The 27091-nt window shown below is 40.7% G+C and overlaps 2 protein-coding genes across 5 annotated transcripts in view; both read left to right on the top strand.

The window, feature by feature from the left end:
- The window catches only part of LOC103176852 (integrin beta-2), a 34746-nt gene extending 16110 nt beyond the window's left edge, over positions 1-18636 (top strand). The window contains exons 7-16 of the mRNA XM_007890646.2: positions 994-1152; positions 1834-1929; positions 2945-3034; positions 3626-3763; positions 5692-5882; positions 7272-7504; positions 10092-10311; positions 12144-12349; positions 15994-16160; positions 16655-18636. Coding sequence (XP_007888837.1) covers positions 994-1152; positions 1834-1929; positions 2945-3034; positions 3626-3763; positions 5692-5882; positions 7272-7504; positions 10092-10311; positions 12144-12349; positions 15994-16160; positions 16655-16714 — 1560 coding nt within the window. The 3' untranslated portion in view covers positions 16715-18636. The remainder of the gene's footprint in view (positions 1-993; positions 1153-1833; positions 1930-2944; positions 3035-3625; positions 3764-5691; positions 5883-7271; positions 7505-10091; positions 10312-12143; positions 12350-15993; positions 16161-16654) is intronic.
- Positions 18637-25123: 6487 nt separating this feature from the next.
- Positions 25124-27091, top strand: part of LOC103176851 (disco-interacting protein 2 homolog A) — a 122021-nt gene continuing 120053 nt past the window's right edge. For all 4 annotated transcript variants that reach the window (XM_007890645.2, XM_007890644.2, XM_007890643.2 and 1 more), the window contains exon 1: positions 25124-25413. In XM_007890645.2, coding sequence (XP_007888836.1) covers positions 25335-25413 — 79 coding nt within the window. In that variant the 5' untranslated portion in view covers positions 25124-25334. The remainder of the gene's footprint in view (positions 25414-27091) is intronic.

Raw genomic sequence — 27091 nt, 5'->3', positions numbered from 1 at the left:
GAGGGAGTCATTGTTATAGAGTCTCCATGTATTATTTACTGAGTCCAGATCATAGTCCCTTTTTAGAAAGTTGTTAAACTGTGGTCCTGTCTGCCTTGTGATTCAAGTGAATGTGAAAGAATGCTCTGTTACCTTTCCAAGTGGTGAGTTTCTTCCAGTTCTGGCTAATAACCTTCACGCATCAAATTCATGAAAAATTGTGATTAGTTTGCGACAGTAATATTTGTGGAACACTACAAAGGCAAATTGGCTGCCTATTCGCCTGCAGAATGATACTCAATTCTAATTCTCATTTTGTGATTTGCTTAATAACATTCTTTGACATAAAAAGATGTTCTATTTATACAAATGTAATGGCTTCAGTAGGATTCACTGCTATATCGTAAAAGGATTTTAGGATTTGTATGCTTTATTTAAAGCACCATCTATGATTACAATGCCCAGTTGATGTAAAATAATGACAAATGTGGAATACATTTAATTCGTATATTTTGACAAATGATTTAATACCAGGTAAGCAGCTCCAATAGATTTATATGAAATATAAATCTTCAAGTTTTTATTGCACCACGTGTCAAAACATGCTTGAATCCCAAAGTATAGGGTACAATATTAACTTGCATTTATATAGCAGCCCTCACCCAGGGTAGCATCTCAGAGCGCTTGACAGTGGCGAAGCCTGACACCGATCCGGAGGGAGGGTGTGACCGTAAGCACGGTTGAAGAAGAAGGTCGTCAAGTGCGACCTGCAGATATGGAAGGAAGGGGTAAGGTGGAGGGATTGAGGGAGAACGTTCCGGAGTTTCAGGCCATAGTGGCTGAAATGGTGGAACGGAGAGCACGAGGAAAAAGCAGGAGTATGGAGCCAGTTGAGTGAAGGTAGCGGTTAGTGGATTGGGGAGTAAGCAGGTTGGAGAGTCCATGTTTCTTTCAAATGGTAATTGGTTTGTAATACCAACGAGAAAACCTCTGATTCCGCTTTGTTTCCTACAGGACATAATTGGCTGGCGGAATGTCACTCGTCTACTTGTATACACCTCAGATGATGGATTCCATTTTGCTGGAGATGGCAAGCTTGGAGCAATTCTAAATCCCAATGATGGTAAATGTCATCTTAACAGCCTTGGCTTTTATGAAGATAGCCATAAATATGTAAGTTTATCTTTCCTACTCATTGTATTTATAATTTATAATCTTTCTATACCGAGTAAGTGTAGAAACATATGCCACCCTGCTCACTGTGAGTTGTGTAAAGCTAGTAATACAAGAGTATACAAGAGTACTGATACTGTGTTTTATTACTTCATCCATTTGCTGTATATTTAAAAATATATTTAGTAGCGATGTTTTAAGTTGAATTAATCATCCTGAAGAAAGCAGTCCAAAATGCACCGTGCTCTCATTGGACCAGGGTCTTTCACTCTGTCACAAAGGTGGAGTGTTACACAAAATAGCAACCAGCCATTCTAGGGGGGAGGACAGCTCAATGAGTAGTGATTGGCAGGTGCCATTTAAGTGTACAGCTGTTTCTCTTGTATTTATTTGAGATTATGGGGCAATTCAGTAGACTAAATTTACCCATTACAGTATGATTTTGAAGGCAATGGGAGAATTGCCTTTCATTTGACCTCAAATAAAAGATCAGGATGGCTAAATTCCGATTGAATGAGATTCAACAGGTGACCAGCACATCAAGACTAGTGAAAAATTTCCTACTGGTTTTATTCAGATAACTATCCAAACACGCCTCATGCTGCAGTAATTGCTGTTTCCTGTGCTGTTGGTAGACATTTTGAAATAAAAACCTTTTCTATTCTCACTTTTATTTTTCAGGACTATCCTTCCATTGCTGAGTTAGCTCAAAAATTAGCCGAAAACAACATTCAACCAATTTTTGCAGTCACATCAAAGATAATGCCTATATACCAGGTAACTATCTACAAATAACAATAATCCTTGCATTTGATATAGCGCCTTATCATGTTGTCGAGGTGTCTGAAAGCACTTCACAAAATTTGTTACTTGCATTTGTTACTGACCACTGCCATAGAGCAGTGCATCCTCACCTGGTATTGTAAACATTCGGAGAATCACACCAATATGCCACCTAAGTTGACCACCACTGACAACATGGCTCCATACTGAATATCTAATCAAAAGTGATTACAGAACCTATATCCGTTCACAGAATAATACTCAATATTAGCTTACTGTTCATGGAACTGTGCTCTGTACTAACTTGCCATTCACAACAGGCCCATTCACAGTAAACTGGCAAACTAGTAGGTAATCATTAACAATAGCCCAGTTTATGATGTGAAAATATTATCATAATTCCATTGCATAAAAACATTGCATAGGAAAAGATCCACAACCCATCAAACCTACTTCTTACAAAAGTCTGTATTTGTGCATTTCATGGGTGATTTTGTCTCCTGTGGGAAATGAACAATCTCAGATAACCTTTGCTTAAGAAACGGGAAATGCAGAAATCTTCCTGCCCTTCCCATCCCCTCCCCCTCCCTGACCCCAGCTCAGGTCTGAAATGCTGTACACTGTCCAGCGCCTTGGGATGTCCTACCGATGTGAAAGGCGCCGTACAAATGTAATCTTGTTGTTGTTGTTGTTGCCCTTAGGTAATCAAGTAACCAAGACACTTGGCCTTTTGATTTTCTGTTTCCCTCGCCATACTGAAATATCAAAATAGCCTTTCTTGTCTTCTAGCATCCTAAGTCACTACCCCTTCCTGCTGGTTATTTATTTTATTAATAATAATAATCCTTGCATTTCATTATAGCACCGAATCACACAATTGAAACATCTCAAAGAGCTTCACAGAATCTATTGTAAAGTGTGTATTAATGCACATTTTGTGTTCTATCTCCATTGAAGTGGCACAGGTGGAACGAAACTGGTTCATTTTTCTCTTTCTGTTTTATTTCAGGAGCTTAGTAAAATGATTCCAAAATCTGCAGTAGGTGAATTGAAGGAAGACTCCAGTAATGTGGTTCAGTTGATAAAGGATGCATATAATGTACGTTCTGTTTGGTAAAATGTTCAGTCCCTTTGCTGTTTCAGCATAATGTAAAGAATCTATGAAGGGAAGTGGTTAGCAACCTACATGCTGTACCATAGATTGTGTCATGACATCATTTTGCAGTGAAGGACATATCTTTGCGACTCAAACCCAAGGCTGCCCTTACTTTATTCCCTAGATCTGTAAAATAGTCAGTCCAGCTGCTCAGTTTGTATGGGAAGTGAAAAATCACTAAATAATTAACAGCGTTAACTACCAGTATAAAAATCTCAGTAAAAATTGGCGCCTCAGTATATAAAACTATCCCAATAAACAACCTTTTACCTAGTACTAGTTACAACCTTAAATTTTACTGTGCTGCCTCACACCTTTATAGAACATGAGTTGCAGGCCGTAATCAAGACTGCATTTATATCACGGGAGAGAATCATATATAAAGGTTTAAGTTCTTGATAATGACGTTGAACACAAACTGAAGAATATTCTAACTCACTTCAAAGATTCATGTATACACAAGTTCGCATGCACAAAGACTCCCTTGCAAAGTGTACACTTGCATAATATGAATTTATTTTTTGTGTTTACCAGAATCTATCATCCAAGGTTATAATGAAGCACAACAATTTGCCTGATGGGGTCAGGATCGAGTATAAGTCAAAATGCAGTGATGGAGAAAATGTGAATGACAAAAATGGAACCTGCTCGAATGTGAAGATTGGAGAGGAGGTGAGGTTTTATCAAGACTCTCTCCTTACTCCAGGAGTTGAAACTGATGCCTGTCTTTACACCAAATTCTTCACTGCAGAGCCCCACCTTTGTCACCGCCAAACTTGATTTCTCTAATGCCCCACTTGTTGGCGTTCCTTGCTCAGCCTTGCATAAGCTCATTCAGAAGCTCCTATTATATCTCACATGAGGCTTCATGAGCTGTTAACCCTAACCTTGCCATAATGCAATGGTTCCATATTCACCAGCGGATTAACTTTTTAAGATCCCAGTTTAACTTTCAAAAGCCCCCATGCCCTTACTCCACACTATTTGCCACCTTGGCTCTCTGTTAGCACTCTCACCTGAGTCAGAAGGTCGGAACTTGAACTCAAATAGTCTAAGGTGACACTCCAATGCAACCCGAGAGGTGTGTTCCATTGTTGGAGGTGCCGTCCTTCGGATGAGACGTTAAATTGAGGTCCCATCTGCCTATTCAGATGGATGTCAAAGCCACATGGCACTTCGAAAAGAGATGGGAGTTTCTCCCGGTATTCTGGCCAACATTTCCTGAGTAAAATTTGTCACTCATTTCATGGCTGTTTGTGGGATATTGCTGTGTGCAATTGTGCTGCTGGGTTTGCCTACGAATACAGTCATTCCATTTCACAGTAATTCCTGTGAAGAGTTTTGAGACATTTTTTCCACGCGATAAGGCGCTGTACCAAATGCAAGTATTATTATTATTTCTGTGATTTCTTGCCTTCCTACTCCCCAACATTGGTGGGCAAGCTTTCAACCATTTTGCCCCACTATCTGGAACTCTCAAAGTCCATCTATAAATTTAATCTTTTAATTTTGCCTTCAGCCACCTCCCTCCTAACCCTTCCACCTATCTCCCACTCTGCTTAGGCTCCCACTCTGTCTCTGTAGAAGAATTTTAAACATTTTCCTACATAAAAGTTGCTGAGTGCAAATTTTTGTTGATGATAGTAAGAATTTATTGAAATAAATCGTAGGAGGTAAAATTATACATTGATATTCTAATTTTTTTTGCAGCAGACAGGTCTATTTGAATGATATATTCCTTTTTTTTATTATCAAAAAAACCTGATATACCAATTAGGGCTATAAAAGAACTGAACTGTGCCCACAGTTCCAAATTCCAGTGTTAATGGCCGAATATATTTGCCTGATATATTATGGAGTCCTATAGCTCAGTGGTTAGAGCATTCGCCTCTCAAGCGAGAGACTTGGTTTCGATTCCCGGTAGGGCGAAATTTTGGGCAAGTTTCCTTAGTCCACACACCCCGGTTTACCTAGCAGTAAGTAGGAATCTGGTTGTTAGTCGAATGGAGGATCGCTTTTCCGGGGGTAATAATTGCTTAAAAAAAAATAATAAATTGGTCACTTCAACTGTTTGCGGGACACTGCTGTGCCCAATTGGCTGCCGCGTTTCACTAACAAAATAAACAGTCAATTCACTTTATAGTATATTCTGTGAAGGGCTTTGAGACGTCTCGAAGACATGAAAAGGCGCTATATCAAATGCAAGGATTATTATTATCATTGACTAAAATTATTGCTGGGTAATGAAAGAGTTTCCATACTAGAAATTGCACCTTTGACCATTTTGTATTCCTCATAAAATAGAATGTGTAGATGTAAATCACCAAATCATTAAACATCATCAGAGAGTACGTACTTGTACTCAACACACACTGAAGTTAGAATGAGATGAGCGGTATTAATCACAGTGTAGCACACTAACAATATGATGATTGGTTCTTGAGTCTGAAAATCAGGAAACAATTGAACATCTCAACTGACCCCATTTCAGTGATGGTGGCAGATAGTCCACGTATCATTTCATTTGGGGGGAGGGAATCATTGAAGAGTTTATTGTCTCCTAAATTGTTGTCACCCATACAAAAAAAAATGTTTTTCAGGTAGAATTTATTGTCACAATAACTGCAGAAAAATGCTTGGACAAAACATATACATTTGAGATCAGACCCCTGGGCTTCACAGACAAGCTGGAGATTGAATTACGGACAGAGTGCAACTGCAATTGCGATGACAGTTTTGAAATGGCTGAACACTGCAACAAACATGGTAGCATCAAATGTGGAATATGCAGGTAAGATCACTGGAAATTCTTAACATATTACCTCGACCACAGGTTATAAATGGGACAGACCTTATCTGCATTTAAGAGTCCCTCAAGTTTCCCTTTCCTATCTAGGAAAAGTGCTGGCCTCTGTTCCAGAGCTGCCCACAATAATACAACAGAGATACCTTTGTGAGCCAGGAATGCGATTCAGGAAGGAGGAGAACCAATAGGCAATAATAAGATCAATAGTTGTAAATTTCATATTTATTGCATTGAATGTACTGAAGGCACAATGAAAACATTCAAGAAGCCAAGTGCATGATAACAAATATGCACAATGTGACTGCTGATTTGCGTGATTGGAGGTTTTTACTGAACAAAGAATTCAGAATTGTGTTAACTGGCAATTATATGCAGTGATCCACAGCTAGATAACCAATGCCACAAGCCTGACTTCTCAGATATTGTTATTCGGAGTGCTGAGATAATTTATTAATAATATAATTCAAGTTGTTTTAAAATGCCGAGAGAAATGGATCATAGAGATGAAAACAGGTTATTTAGCTTTGACTGAGTGTGAGACAGAACATAGAAAATATTTTTCTTTGCATTGTGAATATGAGGAATTGATTCCCAGAAAATCTATGTAAGATTTTTAAAACTTTTTTTTTGGGGGGAAAAGATAAATAGATTAGGAAAATAGTTGGGAGTGATAATAAGTTTGAGTACAGATTGAAGTGATTGATTTTTGCGAACATGATGGTTCTTCAGCTGCAGGGACCATGAAGTGTCAAAAACAAGTTGGATTTATATAGCGCCTTCACATGGGGCAGCGTCTCAGAGCGCTAAACAGTGGCTGATGCCAAACTGGGAGAGGGAGGAGGTGACTTAGTAGATCGAAGATGAAGGTCTTCAGTTGTGATCTAAAAAGGGAAAGGAGGGGGCAAGGCAGAGGAATTGAAGAAGACTTCCAAAGCTTTGGGGCGTAGCAGCTAAAAACATGGCCACTGGTGGTAGAGAATAGGGGACGAGGGATGAGCAGGACACCAGAGCCAGCTGATGGAGAATATCATGCAAAAGGAAGTAGACTTACACGTAAGATGTAAAGTAAGAAAGAAAATAAAATTTGCATTTTTCTAACATGTTAACATTTCAAAACATCTCAAAAAATGTTACAAGTAATTATTGTCAAGTTTTTTTAATAAAAAAATTTGCAGTGATCGTCAAGTTCCCAAAAGCATCCATGAGGTGAGTGACCAATTATCCAGAGGAATATTGGCCATGACAAGGGAAATGCTCCATTCTCTTTCAGAATAGAAATGGATTCTGTAACGCCCACATGATCAGGCATATTCTAATCTCTGTTCCTTGTAACTCATTGGAGGAGTTGAGACTCATTTTTGTTTCTTGGTGCAGCTGTACTAATAACCGGATTGGTCAGTTTTGTGAGTGTGACCCTGGACAGCAGTCCACTCAGGAGCTGGTTACAGCCTGTCACAGGGACAACAGCTCAGCCAGCTGCAGCAACCAAGGAGACTGTTTCTGCGGGAGGTGCACATGTCATACGAGCCCCAAAAAGAAGATTTATGGCCAGTTTTGTGAATGTGATAACGTGAACTGTGAGCTGAACTTGGGCAAACTGTGCGGTGGTGAGTAAATCTTATTGGAAATACTGCAGGCCACTGCCACAGGAAACCCATCACAATGTTTAAAAGTGTACAAACCAGACTGAGTTCCACATATACGCCATTTACTGGTAGAAATTTACTGACCTGGAATGGAACCGACTGTGCTTTCCTACTTTTGGAGTATTAAACGCAAGCTGGCAGGAGCCAAGCTTAGGAATCCCCAAATATGTATTGGGGGCATTGTTAGCATTTAACCAAGCAAAAAGATATAGCTCGCCACTGAGAGCACTGTCTGGCAAACTTTCTGCTGCTTGTCTAGCAAGGACTACTTCTCCCTGTTGGACTTTGGCTTGCAGGGTTAAAGGGAGCCAAGTGAGAAGAATCCCTGCTCCCAGTGACAAGTTAGGCTGCTGATGAGCCAGGTTGGCTGATCTGTCAGCAGTAGTGATTATTTGAATTTCCCAATTTCCCTTTCCTCTAGTAATTATAGTAATAATTCTTTATATAGCACCTTTCATGTCAGAAGGATGTCTCAAATCACTTCACAGGATTTCACTCTAAATTGCAGTGACTGTGTATTTTGTAGGCAAACCAGCAGCTAATTTGCATAGACCAATGTCCCACAAGTAACTATTAAGTGAATCACCAATTCAGCATTCCCCCAACACTGAACTGAGTGTCAGGCTAAACTAAGTTGAAAGTCCCAATATGGGGCTTGAACTTACAACCATTTAACTCAGAGGCAAGCTACACTGCTGCTGAAACAATGAGAAGAAATTCAAGGCATACTCCATGACAAATTGGTGCCTCCAAATACATTATAGGTATAATTCCTTTTTAATAAGACCCCACCACCAGCTTTCCCTCAAAGTAATGATAACAAGAATGGGTTCTCTGCTTAGTCATCTTCACTGGCTTACTGAGTAGAGCCGGCTGGAGAAAGTTGGCTCTCATCCGGGATTTAATGGCTAACAGGCAATCCATCAAGTGATCCTGGAATCGAAGTTGGAGATAGAGTTGGGGATCATCTGCATACATGTGGTAGTTAACCCCATTCCTGCAGATGATTTCACTGAGTCGGAGCATGTAAATATTAAAAACATGCAGAATCCAACTTGCACCTTGTTGCTCCAATGTGAACAGATGCAATATCCAATTAGTAACCTTTTGCACATGATGAATGTATACTGAATGTTTTTTTTAATTGAGAACAGACATAGAATGATGCATTTTGGGAGGATGAATGAAGAGAGGCAATATACAATAAATGGTTCAATTTTAAAGTGGGTACAGGAACAGAGAGACCTGGGGGTCACATACACAGGTGTTTGAAGGTGGCAGGACAGGTTGATAGAGCTGTTAAAAAAAGCATACAGGATCCTTGGCTGTATAAATAGAGGCATAAGAGTACGAAAGTGAGGAAGTTCTGCTAAACTTTTATAAGTTATTGGTTAGGCCTCAGCTGGAGTATTGTGTCGAAGAATATCAAGGCCTTGGAGAGGGTACAGAGATTTACCAGAATTGTATCAGGGATGAGGGACTTCAATTATGTGGAGAGACTAGAGAATCTGGGATTGTTCTTCTTAGAGCAGTGAAGGATAAGGGGAGATTTAATAGAGGTGTTCAAAATTATGAGGGGTTTTGTTAGAGTAGATAGCGAGAAACTATTTCCACTGGCGAGTGGGTCAGTAATCAGGGCATATAGATTTAAGATAATTGGCAAACGTGGGGATGAGGAGAACATAGAGTTGTTACGGTCTGGAATGCACTGCCTGAAAGGGTTGTGGAAACAGATTCAATAACAACTTTCAAAAGGGAATAGGTACTTGAAAAGGAAAAATTTGCAGGGCTATGTGGAAGAGCAGGGGAATGGGACTGATTGGGTAGCTCTTCCAAAGGTACAGGCACAATGGACCGAATCGCTTCCTTCTGTGCTCTACGATTCTATGAATCTGATCGATGCGTGTCCTAGAGTTTGCATTGTGTCATGTCTGATTCTACTTTGATCAAAAAACATAGAAATATATCCTAATATTACATCTCAAAGGTGCTTCAGAGTTACCTGTAAATTGAACTGAGTAATTTCAAGGTAATTGTAGCAGTCAATGTGCCCATAGCATTCATTACCCCACAAACAGCCATGAAGAAATGTCTTTTTTTTAATCTGGGGGATTATTGACCAGGATTTGAGAGACTCCTTTCTCTTTTTGAACAGTGAAATGCCACCTTTAATGTCCTCCTAAAAAGGCAGAGGATACTTCTATCTTGATCCCATAGACATCTGACTCCGAGGTGAGAGTCTACTAAGTGAGCCACGCTGACACCTGGTCAGTTTTAGTTATGTAACATATTTTCTCTCCACTCTGTAGCATGATTGTTATTTTGCCAATGTTTGAAGTCTACTGCAATGTTATCAGTGTTTATGCTGTATCTGCTTTCTGCTACAGGGTGACATTTTAACGTGGTATCACCTGATCATCATTTGTACCATATGGAATAGCTGATGTGCCTTAGTTGATAGTTTGTGCAGCACCAGTTGTAGTTGAGCTGCAACTATGATTAAAGGCTGTCGAGATATTGTAATGAATCATTCTTATTTCTATTGTAGGGCACGGAACATGTGATTGTGGAACATGCAAATGTAATTCAGGCTTCAGTGGAAGTGCTTGCCAGTGTCCGCAGTCTGATCAACGCTGCAAGAACAATAATGGCCGAATCTGCAGTGGAAGAGGAACATGCGAGTGTAACCAGTGCAAATGTAATACAGGTTATGAACCTCCACATTGCAAAGAATGTCCAGCATGTCCATCCCCATGCCCAAAATACATGTAAGTACCCACTTGAGAGCTATACACTTCTGAGAAAACTTTCTCATTATAATCAATGTTCTGATCCTGCACCCTTATAGTACAGTATTGCACTGTATATCTCAGAGACCACTTGGAGACCTGTCTCCAAGCATTCTGCTTCATCTGTGCACATTATCAAAAGAATTGAGGGCATTTAATTACTTCTATGATCAAACATAGAATTCCATGTGCGTGGAAGTAATAGTTTTCAGTTGATTGTATGATATAGCTGATGTAGCCTATTATCAGAAATTAGGGTTCAACTCTCAACCTAAGGTCAATACAATACGTCCAACAAGGAGAAATAGAGTCAGTTCAGAGGAGAACAATGAGGAAGATCTAGTGTTGCAGGAGCTCTGTAAAACGAGTAGCTAAGCTTGGGCTTTCCAAATCAGTGGCTCCTCAGAACACCTTATAGAACTATACAATATTCTAAATGGTTGAGTAAACCAAAAACAATACTTTCAGAAATCCCAAGGCAGCAGAATAAGAGGGCTCAGGTTCTGGGTTTCAAAGAGCAATTTATAGACAGACACTAGGAAGTATTTGTTTACTCAAAAGATGAGTAATGAGTGAACAGGTTACCAGGAAGGGTAGCTAAAGCCAAGTGCTGGATACATTTAAGAAAATGTGATAATCTTATAGAAGAATGGCAGGGTGGGTATTCCACTAATAAGAAATCAAATGGGCCAAAGGGGCTTCTTCAACCAAACTTGTGAACTGTGACCACCATAAGTCACTCTGACTAAAGCTAACGAAACAGTTTGAGGAGATAAATGATAAGAGACAGTTTCCGCTGATAGGTGACGCAAGGACAAGAGGGCATGAATTTAAGATAGTAACTAGAAGCATGACAGGCAAAATTAGAAAGACTTTTTTTCTTCAAGAGGCTTATCAGAATATGGAATAATTCATCAGGATAGCAGCTGGACCAGAGTCCCATTTAAAATGGAATTAGATAAGCACATGTAGAGCAAGGGTATCCAAGGGTACATGGAAAGAGCATGGAATTTGCTTAATTGCTTAATTCATTACCGTGTGTGAATGCAAAATTAATACAATGAGTTGAATGGGTCTTAAATTCTTATGGTTCAAACAAATAACATAATAATACTTGTATTTGATATAGTGCCTTATCAAGTCTTTGCGACATCTCAAAGCACTTTACAGAATATACTCTAAAGTGAATTGACTGTAAATTTTGTTGGCAAAATGCAGTAGCCAATTGCACACAGCAGAGTCCCATAAACAGTCATGGATTGAGTGACCAATTTATTGTTATTTTTTGTTGAAGGAATTATTACCCCTAGAAAAGCAATCCGCCAATCGACTAACAACTGGGTTCCTACTTACTGCTAGGTAAACTGGGGTGTGTGGAGTAAGGAAACTTGCCCAGCATTTCGCCCTACCAGGGATCGAACCCAGGTCTCTCGCTTGCGAGGCGAGTGCTCTAACCACTGAGCTACAGGACTCCACAAGTTGAAAAACATGGGACACAAGAGTGAAGTTCCTTTTTAAGTTGGGGTTCTTAAGGTTCTTACCCAACTTCATTACAATTTAACAATAAGAAATTGTAATGAAGGATTGGACAGCATATATACTGAATTCAGTTCTGTTATCTTTGAAACCTGGTACCTGAGTTTGAATCTAGTCAAGATAATAGGGGGTGGAGGCCTTTGCTATTTCATAAGGATTACAGTATTTTAGATTATTGTGTTTAACTCAATTAGATTCAAACATTCCAGACAGATGGGTGTAGTGGACAATTTGTGGTGCAAGTGTTTGATTACCAACACATTACTTTTTTTCAGACATTGTGTGGAATGTCTTGGATTTGACTCTGGGCCATACAAGGACAACTGCACTGCATCCTGTACAAATATAAAACACAATAAAACAGGCACAGTGAAGCAGAAGCCCTGTAAAGAGAAAAGCTCCAAGGATTGCTGGATAATTTTCTCAATGACGGAATTAGATGGAGTTTCACAGTATGAGGTGGTCATCCGTAAGGAGCAAGGTTTGTGTAACTTTGTTTAAGAAAACTACAGAGTAAACACAAATATGTTGAACCTCTGGAATTCCACCATCTGCCACTCCACCACTTTCCTTCTGCCTCAAATGCACCTATGGCCACCTCCCACTCCCCCTCTCCTTTGCTTGGTTTCAAACCTATGACGTGCTTTAAGATGTTACCCCACTTGAAGGGCAAAATATAAACAGAAGTTGTTGTTCTTCTCCAACCTAATATCAAAAGATGAGTTAGGCCTGGTATTTCTCCAAATTTTCCTTAAGTGAATGCAATATGGTAGACACATATTTTTAGGAGAACATGGCAAGGTTATTTGTTTTTATTGAGATGCCATGTTTGATGACTGATTTTGTTTTTTACCTTTGAGATCTGGGTTCATATCCACGATTGTCAGAGAAAAAAGTTTTTCTCTCTCAAAGGGACAGGGTACATTGTATTAGATCCTAGAGGTAAAAAGATAGTGTCCTAAGTCAAAAGTGGTTGTGTACATCCTTTGACATGACATTTGTAATCCAGTAACATTTTTAAAAAGAGTAGCATGGTTTACAAACTCATTTAGACATAGTTATGTCTGTAGTAAAACTGAGGTAATTTTAAACAAAAACTATTTTTATTCCTAATGATAATGAGTAAAAATGCTCTGGTCTGAATTCAATAACAGAAGAGGAATTGTTTTTGGTCAGGCAGCGGTCTGACAAATGTAGAAAACCCATGTTTAAGAGTATCCAAACCAAACAGAGTTCCACCTACAAATGGAAATTCTAGAGATTTTATGGAAGCACACTCTCTCCCTGGAGGGATGCATCCTGCTTACCTAATTCCTGAAAGTATTTGGTACACATTGGCAAGAGCCAAGGCTTGAGGATCTAAGTGTGCATTGGGGCACTGCTGGAGTCTAACCAGCTAAAACCTTACAACTTGCTATTGTGAGCAATGGATAGCAAGCTACATCATTGCTCATCCAGCTAGGACCATCTACTGTTAGGGTTTGGGCTTGCAGGCTTACCAGGATCTGAGTGGGAACAGTTCCTGCCCCAGTGATTATTCTGCCTTTCCTGGTCCTGTTGATCAGACATGCCCTGGAATACCGCAGGTTTCCCTGGCTCAGGAACTGGACTACCGAGACCACCACAGAGGTTGGGCTCGATTCTGACATTCTGTTGCCAAACATGTCACCTAGGAGCCAGAAGAGGCTAAGATTCAAGAATTGACTGAACTTTGTTTGGCTAGCGCTCCACCTGCCAGGAATAGCTGGTATTACACCATTTTTCGGTAAACAACCAAAACAACTGGTTCAGAATACATTCAACATTTCTCTTTGTAATAGTCTACGAGAACACGGGTTCCCAAACTGCAGACGTGAGCTTTTAGAGGGACCGCCACCTTCCTGTCACTCTTCGTGCTCTTCTCCTTAGTATATAAGAGGCACAAGGCAGTGCAGAGAGCGACAGGAAAAGAGGTGGAGTGAGAGGTATGAACAATGTAAAAATGTAATCAAATACTATATTATTTTGGGATGAAATTGAAGCAAATAGTTGAGATGTTTTAAAATATAAAGCATCTCAGAGTACTCTGTATGTAGATTATTATAGTTAGTGCTGCAAAATGGGGCCGGCAGTTGAATTAACCGTTTTGTTGACGGCTGGACAAAAAGTGTGGCCAGAAAAGATCAGGTTATTCTGATTAGCCAAAATATAACATTGAAAACAGAGGAACCAAAGTCACTTGTATTTTATGCTTAATAGATCATTTACATACTAAGGCAAAAAAAACACATTGATTCAATAAACAGGCTTACAGTAGACATTATTTTGCTATTATGCTCACATATAACATGTCACTATAGTGACAATATCATAGACAGCGGATCTCTTGCTTGGGGATGCTGCTAATAGCGGGCTTTGGAGGTCTTGCAGTCGAGTTCTTTTGTTGTCAAAGTCTGTTCTTTCTTCTTCGATGTTACTGGCACCTTGGACATTTGAGTCGCTTGAGTCACAGAACCTTGGGTAGAAGTTCTGACTTGCTGGAGATGCAAAAAAAAAAACCAGAAGTTACTTGCTCTCTCACAAACTCAAACTGACAACTCGGATTGATAGAAGTGTAGCTCAGCTATCCTTTTACATCTTTGTATTCACATACGGCTGATACATGCAGGTCCATATAGCTTCACCCAACTGAAACTGTTTAATCAGGCCGATCAGGCTGGCCGGGGTGGGCAAGGCTGCCTCTGATTAAAACAATACATCAACAATTAACAAAGAAGGAACAACTGACTAACAAGTTCACTTCTCCACCCATCCCTCCCAATCTTCTCTCTTCCCTCTTCTTTCTCCTCCATCTCCCGAATTAAGTTACCACACGCTCCTTTGACCCCATCCCTAACCCTTTCCTGACCTCCCAGCTCCACCTCCTTGCCCCCCCGCCCTGCTAACCTACATCGTCAACCTCTTTGTCCAGTGAAACATCTGTTTCTCAAAAACTTCCCTCGACACATCCCTGTTCCCTAACTACCATCTCCAACATCTTTCCTCTCCAACCTCTCTTTTTTCTTCAAGGTACTAGAATGAGTCTCTACTTCCAAGCTTTGCTCTTCCCACTCCCTGCATGAACCCCTCCAATCCAGCTTCTGCGCTGCCCACAGTACCGAGACTACTTGGTTCAAAGTCACAAATGACATTCTCTGCATCTGTGACCAGGTCTTTCTCTGCCTCCTCTTGACCTCTCTGCTGCCTTTGACACTGTCGACCATCCTATTCTTCTCCACTGCTTTTCCTTTCAGTTCCACCTTCACTGTTCTGTCCTTGCCTAGTTGTCTCCCAATGTCTCCACTTCATATCTGTCAATGTTTTTCCTCCCACCCCCACACTGTCATATGCAGCATTTCTCAGGGCTCTATCCTTGGTTCAACTTCTTTCTCCAGTTGAATGTCAGTAAGACAGAGGCTCTCCTGCTTGGCTCCAGTCAGCACCTTCTCACTTCAGGCACTGATATCATCAGTCTACATGGATGCACACTCCACCTCATGGAGCCGATGCAGAACTTTTATGACTTGTTAAGACTCTCAAGTGTCCTTAAATTCCCACACCTGTGCCTAGACCCGCTTAGCTTTCCCGCACTTCTGCAACATTGCCCGCCTCTGCCATCACCTGGTGCCGCTGACCCCCTATCCATGCTGCTTTCATGGCCAGCTTGAATATACCATCTCTCTGCTTGCCAGACTTCCCAAATCTTCCCTCCACAAGCTGCAGGCCATTCAGAACTATGTAGGTCGAGTTTCTCTCTTGCACTAAGCTCCGTGAGCCATTTGCCTCCCTCCTTTACCAGCCTACATTCTTGCTCATCTCCATTGGCTCCCCATGCCTCAGACGATCAAGTTCACGATGCTCTTCTTCATTTTTATAACCCTCCATAGTCCTATCAACCGGCCGTTCCCTCAGCTTGGCAGGCATTTGCCTGCTTCACGTCACCTTCCCTGATCACTCCACCATCGATGGTCAGCCTCACTGCCTCGTCGTCTGTGGAACTTCAGTATGTGGAACCCCAATCCTGAAATGGAACTTGTTTTCTTTCCACAAATTCTTGCAATAGGTTTAATTCTTTCTCTGTTTTAAAGTTCTTCCATTGTATTTCAGATTGTCCCAAGCCTCCAAATATTGCTGCGATAATTGGTGGGGGAGTCAGTGGAGTGTTGCTCATTGGATTGGCAATTCTTCTGATATGGAAACTAATTACTGAATTGTATGACAGAAAGGAATTCCGCAGATTTGAGCAGGAGAAAACGAAAGCAAAGTGGCAAGATGTATGTACTATCCTCAATTTCAATGTGTGCAACTGCAATATGCATTTTAAAAGAAAATTGGGTCATTGTTAATTGGAAATGAGCCAGATTAGGATGGAACAAATTTAACAGTTCCAGTTTTACCAACGTTGGTGGACCTGTCAGCAATTGGGTTTGAGTTGTCCCAATAAAATATCACCTGGCCAGGCAGGCGGCAGCGGGTGGGAGGGCGGGGCAGGTGGGGCGGGAAGCGGGGGAGCAGTGTTTTGAACTATCCTTTGGGGGATGGGGAGCAAGTGGAGCCGGGCGAGGGAAGAGATGATAGGGTCACGGATCCTGATGCGGGAGAGGACACAAGCTGCAGAGTTCTGGATGATCTGCAGCTTGTGGAGGCAAGAGTTGGGAAAGCCAACAAGCAGTGAGTTGACTTAGTCAAGTGTAGATCCAGATAACATCTATCAAATGTTAATTGTATTCATCTAATTAACTACAACCCGTTTGTGTGTTTTCCATAGGGTGACAACCCCCTGTTTCAGACAGCAACTACCACAGTCATAAACCCCCTCAATAACTAGAGATTTTGATGGAGCTGAGATTTGTTTAGCCTGCTGCGCCTCAATCAAGCCATGCAATATTTGAATATTCAAAATGTATTTTAATGAATTTCCTTCATTGCTTAGTTTCTGTTTTTAATTTGCAAAATGAGCATTTACAAGATACATTATCAGAAGAGACCATACATTTCATTAGGTGCAATAATGGATCCTCTGAAAGTTATATATTAATAATCAGGGTGAACGCTTAGTACTTTTTGCACATTTGAGGTGTTGGCAATTGAATGCCAATGCAAAATTATGACGAACAAACTATTAGTACCCAAAATTAGTGCCCAATACTGATACCAGTATCAATGTCAAAATACTAGCTAACTCACCCAAACTCCCAGTGCTTGGTTTTACAGTAAATTCCCTATAGCTCAACCCTGGCTTAACTTGTCACAACCACTTAAGTCATAATGTTGTCAATATCCCAGCCACATTTATTTATGTATTTATACATATGCCTAACTCGCCACTCCAGATAACTTGTCACTGAGCTTTTTTCCTTTGTTATCAGGAGATAACTGTAGATACAAGTTTTGACATCAGTGCCAAAATGTCAGATGATATTTTATAAATTCTAGTTGCAGGGTTTCCCTTCGATGGGTTCAGATGCACAAATCTTTGATGATCTTTTGACGGTTTTACCAAAAAGAGACTGAAGCTATACAGATTATATCTTGTATTCTTGAATATGATCTTCTAGTTATGTTCTTTTTATAAACCCCAAATGTTTGTCCATTTTCTATCAATAAACAATAAACTAATAAACTAGAATGACTATAGATTTTGTATAAAGTAATGGTGATTTCAGGGACAACTGGGAGTTTATCCTTGGGCCCCAAATCAATGGTAGAGATATTGTGTAATTGGTATCCAATACTACTGCAAATTTACTCCCCAAATTACAATACTTGGTCTGATATACATATCACCTCCTGAAACTTGCCTCTTCCACTTAGTCAGAATCTATAAAAGCAGACAGGTGGTAGATATCTTTACATCATCTATGCAATCCTATTTAATTTTATTCCTGTTTTGTGTTTCATTTGTTAAATCGCATGTCAGTTACTGACTCATTTTAAATACGAAGGTTACAAATTGTTAATAAACATCTTGTACACAATTTTACATCCACTCATTAACATTGGATTGAAACTCTGGTTTCCTAAATGACTCCTGTTTTCTAAGAATCAAATACAGAAATTGTTTGTCTCCTACATTCTGAAACCTTCTCTCTAATCTGCAAAGGTCTCAGAATTTAGGAGGCTATATCCTGATCAGCACACAATTCCTTTGTTTGTCCTGATAATTCATTGCAACTGAGTGGTTTCATTATATAGTATACATTTGTATTTTTGCTGATGTACAATACCAACCTGTCTGCTCAGTGGGTACTGGCCTGCATAATGCATAATGTCCAAGCCAAGATTGTTTTCTGCCGCACAATCTGGGTCTATATCCCTGAATCTCACAGCCTCACCTTCTCCCTTGCCTCCTTCAAGGCCCGTCTCAAGACTTTCCTCTTTGGTCGTGCTTTCAGCCACCCCCATACCCTCGAACCCTCTTGATTCCAACCCCCAGCTCAGTGCAAACCTTTAAATGTCCAGTTCATTGGGACGTCCTTCTGATGTGAAAAGCACTATATAAATGTAAATGTGTTGTATGTGGTGTCTGGAGGTTTTTGTTTCTTGTGTAACTCATGAAAAATGACAAGATAGAATGCAAACCAATAGCTGATGTCTGTTGTCTAGGTTTTAGGCATTGCCACTAAACTACCAGTATAAACTTTTCTGTGAGCTTCAACTGCTCAACTCCTTGTCAATACTTGTGGCTGAATATTTTTGGTGTGTCACTGGGAAAGGTGCTTAATTCAGTAAAGTCTAACAATGCGTCTACATTTGTCCTTCTGTTTTGTGGTTTTGCTTTTTATCCCTAATTTAGGTAGCAACTAAATTGCTTGAATTGGTCACATATGGATAAGATCAATATTTTATTGAAGTCTGGTCAAATAAAAGCTCCTCTTGCTTTAGTTTTCTGTTTCTTTTCTGTGGCTAACTGCTGTTAGTGTAATCATCTGCAGTTTGAACATTATAGTAACTGTGGTGCTTGGGAGGGAAATTACTGCTCTGACAGATAACTCCAGAAACATGGATTTCCAGAGGAAGGATATGATTTTATATCATCTCAGAAATGCAATTATCAAATAACACGAGGGAAAGATGGTGAGATTCTTATTTCATTGCTGAAAACTCTGAACAGAAGTTTAACTCTTAGTCTGAGTCCTGTAGCTCAGTGGTTAGAGCACTCGCCTCGCAAGCCAAAGAATTGGGTTTGATTCCCAGCAGGGCGAAATGTTGGGCAAGTTTCCTTACTCCAAGCACCTCTGTTTACCCAGCAGTAAGTAGGAACCTGGATGTAGTCGTTCGCAGATCGCTTTTCTAGGGGTAATAATCCCTTCAAAAAAAATAATAATAATTTGGTCAATCAATCCATGGCTGTTTGTGGGAAACTGCTGTGCGCAATTGGCTGCCATGTTTCGCCTACAATACACAGTCAATTCACTTTACAGTAAATCCTCCAAAACACTTGGAGGCAGATCAAATATGTGATAAGGCACTATATCAAATGCAAGGATTATTATTAATTCTTATTAGTGTAAGAAAGCACATATTTATCTTTTTCAGTTCAAAAACATTCTCAGTGGTACCTTTCAAGATATGCTATTTGCTCTTGAGTAATAGTTGCAAAAATATTTTTCTGTGATACTCAACTTGTATATTATGAAAAAATAAGACTGAAATATCTGGATTATTGGACAAGTCATTTTTCTTAATAAACAAAAATATTGAAAGTTTTGCACAACCTTTGTTTAGTCTACAATTCTTAAAGTGTTGAATAAGCTGAGATGCTACAGAATCACAGCGCCATCTTGTAAATATAGATCCAAGTATAAGGCAGTCCTGTTCCAGGATTCTTTGCCCAGCTGAAATTGTCAACTCACCAGCCTGCACTATAGTGTAACATGTTTGTGTACTAAGGTCAAATACTGATGGGGACTGCTGATAAATTAAAGCTAAATTAGTTAAAAGTAAAATAAGAAAGTATTTCTTCACAAAAAGGTTTGAGAATATGGAATGCACAGGCCTAGAAAGAATTGATTAGGGCATTTAAAAGTTAGATTGGTAAATAGTTGCAAAAGGCTATTAAGAGAAATGAAGAAAAGGCAGGGAAAAACAATTAAAATATTACTACCAAGATCTATCTAAAAATAGCAGAAAAAGCTCATTACGGAAGCTTTTCATTCAGTATTTCAGCAGTGGTCTATCCTAATTAAGCACATTGCTTTGTGCCTGACAAGTATAAAAGCAATCAAATGATTTTTTAAAAATAAGATGAGTGTATAATTATTATGGTGATAGTGACAATATGATAGCCAGATCTTTGGCAAAGTGACTATCAATGTAATAATCTTAATAAAGCACTTACAACAAAAATCAACACTTCATAGGTAATTGCTGTGAAGTACAGTGGCTGTATTTATAGGTATTAAAGCAGGTAATTTGGACAAATGTGCCTTACAAACAGCATTAAGTGAATAAGAAATTTATCTGGAGGTTTGTTAATCAAAACTCTAGGAGGTGCATGAAGCAACCTTCATTTTGAAGAGAGCTAGCAAACAAATGATGTGCATTTATTTTAAGTGGTGGAACTCAACATTGCTCAATCATTGATTTTCTTCACTTTTCGCTCCATTCTACTGGCACTAGATGGTGCTGTAGGACAGGCTGTCTGATTCACTGAATTGTACTTTTAACTCTTGGGGAACAAAGTTTCAGACTGTTAAATGTAAATTTGTATTGTAAAAGGAAATGGTCATACTATATTCTAAAGCAACATAGACCTTGACTGGACAATTGGAGTACATACTTTTGGCATCTTCAGGCCAGATATTATTAGACATCTCTAACTCTCTTCTCGTCAGTTACAAGCTCCAACAGTTAGGAACTTGCCTTGCTGTCTGTCTTAGCTGCAGATAATATTTGGTTTGGAGAGACCCAAGAATAGAAAATGTAGTCTTAACCTTAATAAGGTTTGTTTTTCCAGGGATCAGGTTGTTTTTGGATATTTATAACTAAAACATCAATGGAAGTGTGAACCAATCAAGCCAATTCGGGCATTCTATACACTCAAGTAGAATCTTACAGTACAGGAGGAGGCCATTCAGCCCATCATGCCTGTGCCGGCTCTTTGAAAGAGCTATCAACAAACTAGTCCCATTCCCCCATCCTTTCAGGCGGTGTATTCCAGACCGCAACAACTCTCTGCGTAAAAAAATTCTTGTCATCTCCCCTCTGGTTCTTTTGCCAATTATCTTAAATCTGTGTATTCTAGTTACCAAACCACTTGCCAGAGTAAACAGTTTCTCCCTATCTACTCTATCAAAACCCCTCACAATTTTGAACACCTCTATTAAATCTCCCCTCAACCTTTTTTGCTCCAAGGAGAATAATTCCAGTAGTCCCTCATCTTTGGTATCATTCTTGTAAATCTCATCTGCACCCTCTCCAAGGCCCTGACATCCTTCCTAAAGTGTGGCGCCCAGAATTGTACAGAATAATTAGATTATATTTTAATTTTTTCATCAAAGTGCAGCATTTAAACCCATTATTGACTTCAAGTGCATATGCACCACAATGTATTAATTCTAATAATGTCTCACAATTTGATTTTTTTAATAGTTCTATGAGCATCTTTTGGGTGCTACAAATTACTGATGGAGATTGTGAGAAAAAAATGCAATTTGTTTTAGAATTTCTGAGGGCTCACCTTACATTCAGATGTCGGGTGCTGGTGAACCAAGATTCTGGTCAGTATGGGTCATGAGATTTTCTTTGGCTCCCTTAAGATTTTCTTATAATAATCCTTGCATTTGATATAGCCTCTTATCACATCATCGAGACTTTATCAACATACTTCACAGGATATTCTAGAATGCATTTGTACTTAATTCAAAAGTCCTCCCTCTCTCTTTGGGCACTCCACCCATTTAGAAGCAGTTCAAACTGTCAATCAACTGTGATTTGATTCCTCCCATTCCCTCCCTTGTTCTTCGCTGTTCCTCCGGACCCTCACTGACTGACAGTCCAACTGGTTGGAGTCTGCTGTCAATCGATCTTACCTCGTGGCTGAATGGAGCCGCTCGAGACACGAATAATTACATACAGCGGAGATCAACGCGCATTTTGACCGGATAAACCGGATATTTGTCTGAATCAACCGGCATATTTAAAACAGGTAAGAATACAAATGAATCGGGGGCCCAGCGTCTTGTTCAAATTATCCAGCATCCGTCTCCACTGTATTGGAAACATAAATTTGCCATTTTCAGAACCTAGCTGGGATGAGATACATTTGAAGGATTTTTGTTAATTTTCATGCAGACTGCTACATATAGCAACTTAAATTCTAGTACCTAATAATAATAATCCCTGGATTTGATATACTGCCTTATCATGTCGATGAGACGTCTCAAAGTACTTCACATAATATACTGGAAAGTGAGTTGGCTGTACATTTTGTGGGTGAAACACAGCAGCCAATTGGACATAGCCCACAAACAGTCATGGATTGAGCGACCAAATTATTACTATTTTATTTATACTACAGGGGCAAATAAGAGAAAATATTACATTGGTGCACTGATTGGAGCAGAAGTATCTTAGAATCCACCATTCTCCAGCAGTGACACTTGCTTACACAATAGTAATAATAATCCTTGCATTTTGATATAGCGTTTTTCATGTCTTCTAGACGTCCCAAAGTGCTTCACAGAATATACTGTAAAGTGAATTGACTGTATATTTGTGGGCGAACGCAGCAGCCAATTGCACACAGCAGTGTCCCACAAACAGTCATGGATTGAAAATGACCAATTTATTATTGTTTTTTGTTTTGGAGGGATTATTATTAGGTGTGTGGAGTAAGGAAACTTGCCCAAGGTTTCACCCTGCCTGGAAATGAACGCAAAGCGAGTGCTCTAACCACTGAGCTACAGGACTCCTCAATAGTCATTACACCTTACATTATATTTTGAGACGTCACTCTGACGTGAAAGGTTCTATATCAAATGTAATTATTATATTGGTAGGCAACATTAAACTACACTTTACTTATTTTTAAAAAGAGATTAAATGTCCTATTCTCTTCCCCTCCTGCCCCATTTCTCTATCCAGCTTCTTCCTGTGCTATTTTGAATGGTTTCCAAGCATCTATGCTTGAATAGCTCAGAGATCATGCTTTAAGTATTTCTACAAGAAAAAAAAGTGCACAGTAATATGAACTGTGCGTTGTTTGTCTCAAGTATTTTACCTAATGGGGACATAGAAAATACTCATATCAAGGGTTTGTTGAAGAGGCAGTGATCAAACATGTGGTTAATGAATGTTGATTAATTATTGAAGTTTTCAATGATGAGTATAACAGATAATTAATTTTCCAAGAAACTGCATTGTTGCTGTCTATCATAGTCAGATGGTTAAAATGTCATCTCAGGATTGCTGCTGGTTGGGTTCAACAACATATACGTTTTTATTTCGTTTTCAGTCGCAAAGCTTATTTCAGTAATTACTTGTAAGTTGCTTATCTCTCCTTTGTATAAATTGAGAAGAATTTACAACAGTACAGATCACATGCAGAAGGAATAGGTGTGGGTAGTCTTCTGACTATGGTTTGCTAAGCAATGTTTTGATCATTGTTGTTTACATACCTTCATTCTATGAATGCCAGTTTAGCATCAGATACACGTCAATTTGATTTGCCTTGGAAGCTCAGAGTATTACAACACCAGTTAATTAAAGGATTTAGATTATTAAATTTGTTTATGTGAATCTTGAAATATATTCCTACTTTCAATTGTATTCTTAAATATACATTTCATATTTACAAAGATCATATAGCATGGAAACAGCCCACTTAGCCAACCCAGTCTATGTAAAATATTTTAAAAATCACCAGCGTCTCCAACCTGTTATTTCTCTAGTCAAGAGGATATCATATAATATTATCAGCTTCCTTGCTGTTCCTTCAGCAATTTGGGTATCATTAGCTTCTCTACTGGTTTTATTTATTGCACTTACATTTCTCGGATCTGCATTTGCAGGGACTACAGAAGTTTACCCCAAGAAGCAAAACCTGATATCAATAATAAACTCAATAAATTCAACTCAACTTCAAGCCCAAAACAAAGTACTGCAGATAATGGAAATCTGAAAACAAAAGGCACTGGGCACCCATCCAATCCCCCCTTTGTTCTGCATCATTAACACTTCTTTAATCCATCATACCGTGTCCTCCACCTTATTTTCTCCTTCGTCTTCCTTGCCCTGCCTCCCCTCTCTATTTGCCCCTTAAAGCCTCTCCCTCCCAACATGTCCCAGTTCTGACGAAGGGGCGTGGACCCAAAACGTTGACTCACTTTCCTTTCTCCATAGATGTTACCTGACCTGCTGAGTGTTCCCAGCGACTTTTGTTTTTGTTTTCAACTTCAAGCCATTCACCTCCTCCAACTACCCAACATTGCCCATCTCCACCATTCTCTTACCCCACACACAGGTGAAGCCCACATCCCATCACCTACAGTTTCAACTTTTCCAATGCTTTGCTTGCTGACCTCCACAGCTCTACCCTCCACACGCTCCAGATCAGCCAGAACACCACATCTTCAAACTACTTTTCAAACCCACCTGGTATGCTAAAACACTTAACTAATGTCTTCAGCCCTGGCCACAGTCCTTACTCACCAATGACTAATGACAAATGACTAATGTGATCCAGGCAACTGTTATCCAGGGCACCAAGAGAAACTTTCTTCTCTTTTCAAATAGTATCATGGGATCATTAACATTATTATTAACATCCACTTCGAACTGGTAGACGGGACCTCAGTTTAATGTCTTAACCAAAGGGCAGCACTTCCAACAACACAGTGCTCCCCCAGCACAGCACTGGGGAGTCAGCCTGAACTGTGTGAGCTCAAAGCCAAGACCCGATGGCGGGGGGGGGGGGAGAGCTTTGACCCACAACCTTCTCATTGGAAGGGAATCTCAGTACCTATTCTTTCTGACGGGTACTGTGAGAAATTGTTCATTTGACCGACTATCTTACCTCAGCCTGAGGTAGCGCACATCAGCCTTTTTAAACGTCTCTGCACCAGAGACCGGACGCCCAGGTCACCGGCACGTTTGTCTGGGCAGCAATCGAGGGCGGGGCAGTTTTATATAAACCAGCCAATGGGAAGGCGTCCTTTTTCATCAGCTGATCCAGGGGCGGGTTGTTCGGGGGAGGGGCGGGTGCCAATCAGAGAAGCGCTGCGGAGATGCAGGGGAGGCGCGCGTGCGACGGTTGGACAGGTCGAGCTCGAGCTGTGGCGCGCGGAGGGCGGTTGGTCAGCTGCACTGCCTGACTGATTGGCGCACGCACGAGCGCGCGCAAGTAGTGGGCGGAGGGGAAAGCGCGTGCTGGGCTATGGCAGCACCAAGGTTAGCGTGAGAGACGGAGGGTCGCCGAAAGACGCGAGTCAGCGAGGGGAGTGGGTATGGCCAGCATGGAAGCGCCCAGCCTCCCTGCCGACGTGAGGCTCAAACTTGCCGAGCTCGAACTCGAGCTCTCCGAAGGTAAGAAGGAGTGGGAAACGGGGAGGAGGAGGGGCGGGGGAAGGAGACCGGGAGATGCCCAGTTTTGTGTGGCCGACACCCGGCGTCGCGAGCTTCCGCGAGACGGAGAGGAAATCGGTGCAAACCGAGTATAAAAGCAGCTGATTCAGTGGGAGAGGGTATGTCCCACTGGCCCGTCTCGGCTCGTTTTCTCTTGTATTCCTACGTGTGTTTAACGCCGGGGAAGCGGGTGCCTAAAGGACATGTCGAGATGGAGGAGGAAGGAGGAGCAGAGGAAGGGGAATGACAAGTTGCGATACGCGTATGCGTTGGGGAAGCAACTTGCGTGCGGGGTAAGTGTGCAATTGGTGTTGAGTTTTAATGAAGACGGGCGGCTTTCCCTGCCAGATACCGGGCTTCCCTCATTTAGCTTCCGACAAGTGTTCGGTTACTGAACGTGTGACAACACTCAGGAGGTTCCCTGCCTCAAACGTGGGTTTGTTCGTATCAAATGATGTTGTGACCTACCCAAGTTATGTCCATAAATGCAACATGTGTCATTATGATGGAATGAGTGTTAAAAGGACGGCATAAGATGGCAATTGATGTTAAATGTCCAGTTATTTTGCCTTTGCGGGCAGTAAGTTCCAAAATAGAATGTAAATTGGTCTCTTATATAGCTGTCTATAAAATAATGGGAATTATTCAATGTAGTTTCATACCATTTTATACATCACAACCTCTGCTGGTATCTATATCAGTCAAAAACAATTGCATGGAAAAATCTGAAAAGCTGTCGGTATGAATTTTCAGATTTTATACAGCAACTTGCATTTATACAGCACCTTCCACGCCCTGAAGATGGGGAAAGAGGGTTGAGGGAGGGAGTTCCAAAATTTCGAGGCATAGTGGCTGAAGGCACGGCCACCAATGGTGGAGCAGAGCATTCGGGGGATATGGAGGAGACTGGACCCAATAGAGTGGAGGCAGTGGGTACTGCTGTGAGGAGAGAGTAAGTTAGAGTGATAGGAAGGTGCCAAGGAATGGAGGGATTTAAACACTATAGTGAGGATCGTGAAGTCAGTCTGCTCTGTGACAGCGAAGCAGTAGAATTTGGCAAGGACTGAAGTAATCGATTTATGAAGTTTGGTGCGGGTGAGAATGCAGGAGGTGGAGTTTTGAATGAGCTGAATTTTGTGAATAGTGGAGATGAGGAGACCGGCAAGTAGGGCGTTAGAGTAGTCTGTCCGAGAGGTGACAAAGGCATGGACAAGGGTTTCGGCAGCTTTTGGGGCAGTATTGTTGGAGACAGGCAATGTGGCGGAGGTGGAAGAAAGGATAACTGGCGATCCAACCTGACACCTAAGTTGCATACTAAGTATACCTTACCTTGCAGAATGCTTAAGATCAAATACATTATAAGATTAAATTCGGGTCGGGAGGATGTCCCAAGGCACTGGACAGTCAGGGATTTGGACCGGGGCAGGGAGCAGGATAGGAGGGTGGCTGAAGGCACTGTTGAAAAGGAGGATCTTAAGATGTGCCTTGAAGGAGGCAAGGAAATGGAGTTCCAAAGGGTGAGGGCAGAGAGGCGGATGGTGGGGTGGGCCGAGCGGGGAACACAGAGCAGGCTGGAGTCTGCTGAGCAGAGGGACTGGCTCAATGAGATAGATGGATGGTGCGAGTGCCTGAGGTGTAG

This window comes from Callorhinchus milii, unplaced genomic scaffold, assembly GCF_018977255.1.
Source record: "Callorhinchus milii isolate IMCB2004 unplaced genomic scaffold, IMCB_Cmil_1.0 Scaffold6, whole genome shotgun sequence".
Taxonomy (NCBI): domain Eukaryota; kingdom Metazoa; phylum Chordata; class Chondrichthyes; order Chimaeriformes; family Callorhinchidae; genus Callorhinchus; species Callorhinchus milii.
The sequence above is the reverse complement of the archived record's forward strand: the minus strand, read 5'-3'. Positions and strand labels throughout refer to the sequence as shown.